The 7785-nt window shown below is 44.1% G+C and overlaps 1 protein-coding gene across 1 annotated transcript; it reads right to left on the minus strand.

Moving 5' to 3' along the window:
* Positions 1-368: 368 nt before the first annotated feature.
* LOC120765732 (multiple epidermal growth factor-like domains protein 10) lies at positions 369-3846 on the minus strand. Its single transcript, XM_040090896.1, has 3 exons — positions 3764-3846; positions 1630-1836; positions 369-738 (listed from the first exon to the last, which is right to left on the minus strand). The coding sequence occupies exons 2-3, from the start codon at positions 1709-1711 to the stop codon at positions 575-577; spliced, it is 246 nt and encodes an 81-aa protein (XP_039946830.1). The 5' UTR covers positions 1712-1836; positions 3764-3846; the 3' UTR covers positions 369-574.
* Positions 3847-7785: the final 3939 nt, after the last annotated feature.

Raw genomic sequence — 7785 nt, forward strand, 5'->3', positions numbered from 1 at the left:
TTTTAAGCCAGTATATTACAGTATAAATGTGCTGCACACCTGTTTCTATAAAATTTACTGCCATGAAAAAAAAGAAAGAAAGAAAGAAAGAAAGAAAGAAAGAAAGAAAGAAAGAAAGAAAGAAAGAAAGAAAGAAAGAAAGAAAGAAAGAAAGAAAGAAAGAAAGAAAGAAAGAAAGAAAGAAAGAAAGAAAGAAAGAAAGAAAGAAAGAAAGAAAGAAAGAAAGAAAGAAAGAAAGAAAGAAAGAAAGAAAGAAAGAAAGAAAGAAAGAAAGAAAGAAAGAAAGAAAGAAAGAAAGAAAGAAAGAAAGAAAGAAAGAAAGAAAGAAAGAAAGAAAGAAAGAAAGAAAGATAATCAGGATCCCCAGAGTGTGGCATTTGTCCATCTGTCATTTGTATATGCAATACAGACCTCTTGCTGCATGTGCAATACAGACCTTCTGCTTAGCGTACAGCAATTATCTGCCAAACAGATCAGGAGCCAAGAGAAATGGTAAACTAGAGAGGAAGGAGCACGACCGTGCCACTCTGTCCCTTGAGAGTCCCAGGGTTGTAGGCATCAGGTTCTTGCAGGGTCATTTGCTGCTGACCCCCTTTGTGGAGGGCGTGGGGCTCCCTCTGACCGGAAGCAGGTCATAGTGGCACGGAATGTGGCTGTTTTTTGGGAGGTCATAGGGATCCTGGCCAAAGCGCCCACCGCTGCTGCCGAACGCGCCCTGGACAACACTCACCGTGGGCTCTGTGAGGAGAGAGAGCATACACTCAACTTTAGGGAAAACATTGATACTTCATTGCAGTTTCTGCCTCAGTAGGAAGATTCCTCATCATACAGAGTCCTGAAATGTAGCTGTAGAAACACAGGTTGGTGTTTTTGCTTCACACTTGCAGCAGGGCCCTGCGATGAATGTCTTTACTGACAGAAACGTGACAGCATCTCTTCTTTATGTGTCTTTAATTTCAGCAAATTAAAGAAACCCCAACAAAACAACAACCTGAATTTCAGGGTTTTAATCAAGACTTTATAACAGTCCCTAAAAGCAGAATGGGTACATTGATGGATTTCAGTGATGTCTAATTGCAGGGAGAAAAGGAAAATATATCCTGTGACACTGGACACAATTTATTACAGCCCAGAGATAGCTACCACTCCACAGGACCCCAAAGTTTTCTGTTAACTAAAGAAATGTGGTAACTAGGTAGGACCCGCATTAGCGGAATACTACGTATATGGGTGAAGATGCCATTTTATTCTGATCAAGAGAAGGAAACAGAACTTCAGCCCTCCCATACTTAACTCCAGCTGCATTCAGTTTAACCCAGAGCTGAACTAGAATGCAATCAAATGCTAAGCTTATCTTATACTGTTGTTTAAAGGAAGACTTTCACACCAGGCAAATTCAGAGGTATCTGTAGGTTACACAAGAGAGCTGAAGGTACTTCAAACCCTGTTGGTGTGAATTACACCAAAGGACTAATAATGCTGTTGTTACAGCTTTTGAGCAAAATCTGAACATGTAATTTTGTCTTTCCAGTGATTTTCACATGTTTTGATTAAACTGAATCAAAGACTAAAAAGCCCTGTGCTCTTTGTTCCTAAGCCCCAGCATCCAAAGGTAGATTTTGTACCTACCAACTTCATACACATTCTTGTTGGCTGTGGCAGTGCCAGCGATCTCGGCATAGGGGGAGTCGCGACGTGCTGGGGACTTCATTTCCACATAGCCACATTCTGAACTCTTTGGCACCAGCGCTGGCGGGTCTTTGATAGTTGCATAGGGGTTCTCAGAGCTGCTCAGTGAGCAATTGCTTAAATTGTATTCCGAGTTCTTCACCAGATCTACAAAAAGGAAAACGTGTTACTGTCTCAAGTATGCTGCGTGCTATGGACGTTGCTCTCCAAAAAAAGGGGTTTTCTTTAATGCTAAGGTCTAAAAAGTCACTCAGAAGTGAGTATTTAAATAGAAACCAGTCATAACACTTCAAATTTATTTACACTTGATCTTGCCACCAGCAAATTACTGGTGCAAAATCCAAGCACCTTCAATTCGGATTAAAATAATACCTAGGATTATACAGAGATAAGCTGTAAAATCAGTTTTTAACAAGCACTCCAGAACACTTTCTGCCCCTCCAGGTGCTGAACTCAGGACACTTAAAATAACTGATCTGAGACTGTTCCCAAGAGCAATGTCTGGGCAAATGGCAGCATGATTTATTTCTAGGGATGGCTTGGGTGATGCAAATTTGGAGTGTTTGAGTACGCTAAAAGAATAACCAGCTTCTTCTAAGTTTCTGTAAAGCACATGCAGGAGAACTGGAAAGGAAACAACATGTGGCTTGTGATGTCAGGATTTAACTGAAGGACAAATAACTGGATGTATTCATTTCAGAGATTTATTTGCTCATGCTGGGAATCAATTTTGTGGTATTCGTGTTACTTTCTTCTCTCTGTTGCTTTGTGATATATTGTGTTATTTAACATGAGACTTCCTTAGCTCATTCCTGACTCCATATCCAACATGAGACTGACCTTGGACCTGTCAGTGGATGGGTGCTCTTGATTTTGTGACTCATTTGAACTGGGCTTTCTGTAATCATAGAATAGTAGAATTCTTTAGGTTATAAAAGACCTTTCAGATCATTGAGTCCAGCCATTGATGTAACACTGCCAAATTCATCACTGTTCCTAAGTGCCAGATCTTCAGATCTTTTGAATCCCCCTGGGGAGGGTGACTCCACCACTTCCCTGGCAGCCTGTGCCAATGCTTGACAACCCTTTCAGGAAGGAATTTTTCCTGATATGCAATGTCTCAATGCAATGTCTCTGTCTTCTTGTGAGGGCCAGAAGAGCCCCCAGGTCACTGCCCTGCCCCTGCTGCCACACCATGGCTGGGACAGCCCAGGGGCCATTGGCCTTCTTGGCCACCTGGGCACCCCGGGCTCATGTCCACCTGCTGTCACTAGCACCTCCAGGGCCTTTCCCAGCTTTCCAGCCCCTCTGCCCTGGCCTGGAGTGCTCCATGGGGTTGGTGTGTCCAAAAGGCAAGAAAAACCAGGTGTAATAAATCACTCTGACAGTTTAATTGTGCCCTGTTATATATAAAGGGACAAACCAGCTGCTTTCTGTCTACTGTGTTTAACTCCCCATTCATATGAACTCTGCTACACCTCTTCCATTGTTTGGGTATCCAGGCACCCTTGGCATGCCCTATTGAGGTACCATGTAAAGTCTTGTGAGAAAACTGGATCATTCAGAAGATCAGAATATCAGATCACTACGCTGCATTTCGGAAGTTTTTCATTCCTGGCTGTGTCTCTGTATTTTGATATCCTTTCCAATGGCCTGCAGTGGATGTGGTGAAGGTTTGTGGTCATGCAGACCATGCCAGCTGCAGTTGGAATTGTCTCTATTTTAAAGCCTTTCAGCAAAGGCAGCATGTGTTCTGCCGTCTAGAATTGAGCTGTGTTGTGATTCAAGCATGACAGAAAACATCTGATTTATGTGACACATAGGGGTCCTTAAAATGGTTTGGTTTGTGGTTGTTTTTTGATTTAAAAAAAAAAAAAAAATCCAACAAACTCCCTTCAAAAAAGGTAAAAACTCACACCAGCAAACAAACCAATCACACACTAATTCAGTGTCTGGAAAAAAATTAATCCAAAATTATTTTTATATTCTCTTCACCTAGAAACCAAAGGTAATTTAGAAGACTAAAAGGCATGTCTATGTAGTTTCATCTAAATAAATCAGAAAACAACCTTACCTTTCAGGGACTTCCCAACATATCCCCTGTCAAGTCCAAAAGCACCTGAGGAGAAAATGATACAAAACCCCAGAGTAGTTTTAAAACCAAAAAAACCAAAAGTGATTAGACAAAAGCTTCTAAATATTTAAGAATCGCCTTGGGATTCATTTCTGTGCTAGCTGAATAATTCTCTCATAAGGATTGTGGAACTGCCCAGGATGGGGGGTACAGAAGCACTTGTACTATTTGCTTGTTAAAATGGGTTTGGCAAGGTCATGGTCATTGTCAAGTGTCAAATCCGGTAAAATTTCTGTCTCGCCCACTTTAGTGGGACGAGGTAGTGTTGTCATGTGTTTTACATCCTCTTTCTCTCTCCTTTCCCTCCCTGCCTGCTCCACCCTATTAGTGTCTTGGCGCAGGGTGGACCCGCGCTCCCCAACTAGTTTTTTGGAAACATTGATTTTCCTCCATTGTATTTCCCTTGCCCTCCCTCTTTCTTGTTTGGAAATGTTTCAAAATCCTTCTTGAGTGGGCATTGCGAGACCCAGTGTCCTGTCTCTCCGCAGAGATGACATGGTTGGTTCTGGCTCTGATTGAAGGATTTCTTCCTCTGTAAAGGCGTTCTGGTTGACGGTGGAGCACCCACATACTGGTTTCTGTTGCAGCAGCCCTCATGGTGTTTGGAGGAAGTGCTCATTGTCCGGTCGGGGGGTCCACAAACGGAACCTTTATCTGGCAGACCTGCACCATTTCTCAATGAGAGGGTGGAGGGTCTAGAGGAAGACTTAAAATCGTGGCACGGCATAAATCATTCGCATTGGCAAAACAAAACACCACAACAAAAAAGCAACACCAAACAAGCCTTTTCACCAATGTGCATAAGAACTAACACAGACCAGGACAGCTGGAAATACCAGCCATGACAGCAAGGGCTGTTGGCCTTCCCTTGTCACTAGCGCACACAGAGTCCACAAGCACCACGAACCCAGCAAGTTCCATTTTTCCGAAGGCTGCCTGAATTCTGCTATCAGAATCGTTAGAATTCCCATGATTTCATTTCACACATTTTCATGCCATTGCCAACACTCAGGATTTGCAGCATCGGCCCCCCCCTTGCTATCAAATATTTCAGTGTCACAAAAGCCCCACTGAACACCACACATCAGTGATGGCTGCAGTGGGAGAACTACTGATCTTGAACTGTCTAACAGCATCCAGCAATGCCATGAAATAACACCACCAAAGAAACAGCCAGACCCAGCCCATTCCAACAATCTGCACCCATTATTTTTCCAGAGTATGGATATCCCAGTGTTAGAAATAATCAGGGCAGGAGACGGTGTTAGCTCCTTTGATGCCTTTATTATTTCAGCTCTTTAAACGAGGGACGGCTCGGGGATGGGATGCCTACGCCACCGCTGCTCAGACCAGACACCGCCGAGGAGGAAGCCTAGACGACTTTGCCGCCGCGCAGCCGCAGAGTCGGGAGCCTCGCCTCGCGGGAGTCCAATAGGTCTCGCTCAGGGCTCTCAGGTCCGGGGGGGTGTTTCCTAGCGAGGGTCTCCGAGGTTATGATGACATTCTCAGGAGCGGCTGGAGGACGTCAGCGGGTACATGAGCTCTTTCCTCACCCAGCACTGCGTTTCGTCTTCCCAGATCTCGGGTCGGCTCGTCGTCCTCGGGGGTTGTTGGTGTCCAGTGCCCTTCCGGCCTGCCTGCCTGATTTCCATAAGGGGCGGTGCTGGGCCCGGAGCAGGCGAGGAGTGGGCGAGGTCTCTGGGTTGACGAGCAGGCGGGGAGGAGCTGATGGTAAGGTGGGCGGTGTCGATGTTGTGTTCGGTGGCGAGGCAATGACGGCTCAGGCTGTCTTGGGAGCAGCGGGGCCTAACTTATTATAAGGTAAGGGGTGTAGGGACTTTCCGGAACTGGGAAGCGACTGGGGAAACACACAGAACTGGGGTTTGGGGTACAGAGAACTGGTAACATCAATACATTAAATGGATAACTTACAAATAACAGATAACATCAATATATAAAATAGAGGATACAAACAACTAATTACTGTCAATTAATAACCTGGACACTTAGTAGCTTATGAGATTGACACTTTAGAATCCTTATTTCTCTCAATCCCCCCTCTTTTTCTTTGATCGAGTTTTAACTCGCATCAATTCCTGGTTCATGGCTATACACATTTTTAAGTTCTTGATATTGGTTATAGATCTTTTCTGCGGTACTCAGTTCTTTCGTGTTGGATGTTAATGTTAGCATATGTGTGGGCTTATTGCTATTAACTTCAGAGATTTGGAGGCTTGCCTGTACTGCGGAGGTGATGGTCCTGATTAGGCAAGGTAGTAGGCAGGGGATAATGAGAAGACTTGCTAATGCACTTAGGGCTATAAATCCCACTTTTTTCCACCACACCCCCTTTAGAGACCAAAAGTTGTCCCACCAGTCCATGTTAACAAGAGGAGTCCACTCCTGAGTGCCTACGTATGCGATTTTTCTTATTTCTTTTGAAATGTTCCTGATGACTTCACTCCTATCGTCTATTTCTAGACAACATTCTGATGTATTGAATTTCCCGCATATGCCTCCTTCATTGGCTAGTAGGTAATCTACGGCTAGCCTAATTTGATACACCACAGCTCTAGTCTGGGCTAATTGGTGGCTTATGTGATCGAGGGCTAGAGCTGTTCTATTCGAAATTACTTCTAAAACTGCTTGTAAGCGGATGATGCGATTTAGCATGTAGATAGGCGTTCTATATCCCCATGACCCATCTTGGGCCCAGGTAGCTGGTCCATAGGTTTTAATTATCTCCTCTGGGGTCCAAACTGTTCCTTTCCATGTTTGGGCACTATCCATATTAATGATGGTTCTTTTCTGTCTATTTTTCTTGTCTAATTGATCATACAAAGGTACTCCTAATCCACTCCTCGACTCCTTGGGTAGTAAAAAGAAGGCTGGTTTAATAATGCCTATTGTGCAACTCCCTGTCCAATCCCCTGGGAGATGTGTGTATGCTTTGTCCCCACATATCCAAAACAGATGGTCTGGGGCCCTCCAGGAGATGTTTCGAGGGTCGAGGGGATATTTCCAATAGGTGGATATTTCTCTAAGTCCCTGGAATGGGTTAATTCCTTTGCTAATACATTGGTATAGTTGGTATCCTTCGTGGTGGATACATCCCGTCCCCCTTTTTCTATTTGTCCAATATGTTTCAGGCTCTTTGGGGACCCATTTCCGAGTTTGTTCTTGTATGACTAAAGATCTTTTACAAGCCATTTTCCCCACAAAAGTTTTATATCTCTTCCCTGTCCTCCTAATGCATTCCTCTCCAATGGTTTTAGACTTTAAATCCCATTGTTCTTGTGGTCGGTTCTTACTTTTGGGAAGTTGCTGATTCATTTGTCTCCATCTTAAGATGTCTAAAGGAGAGAGACTAATTCCTTCCCAAGGCCATACATCAGACATCTGAGTACTCCCACAGATCCAACAGTTTGTAATATTAAGCTCGTGGCTGATCTTCTCTACCAGGTCAATAAACAGATTTCTATTGAGGGGCTCCTCTATCTCCGTCTTTCTTACAGTTAAGGGTTTTTCTTTTATTAGGTCTACTACTCCTTTTAGGTTGTTTATCTCCTCTAAACAAAACCATTCTCTCATAGGGCATTCCCCGGTCAGACGCTGCTTAAACGTAGCTGCATTTCTGGCAATCCAATATTTCTTACCCTCCTCCTGACAGGTGGTAAGTTGGTTAACATCAAAGCAAGTGGGGTTTACGTTGGTGTGAACTCTAATCAAGGACTGTAAGTTTTCTCCATCATAGATGGGGGAGTAGCACTTTGTGCAGGCCCCTTCTGTATGTTCACCCATGGTTAGGACTATCATCAGTCCCATCAGTCCCCCCAAGAGTCCAGTATGAACCACTTTCATCCTCGGTCTCACCTGGCCTTGCCTCTTGGGTCTCGGGGCTCTCCGAGTCCTGTCCTTTGAGTTCTTCATCTACCTTTCCCCTCACTTGATTGTTAATTTTG

This window comes from Hirundo rustica, chromosome Z (assembly GCF_015227805.2).
Source record: "Hirundo rustica isolate bHirRus1 chromosome Z, bHirRus1.pri.v3, whole genome shotgun sequence".
NCBI lineage: Eukaryota > Metazoa > Chordata > Aves > Passeriformes > Hirundinidae > Hirundo > Hirundo rustica.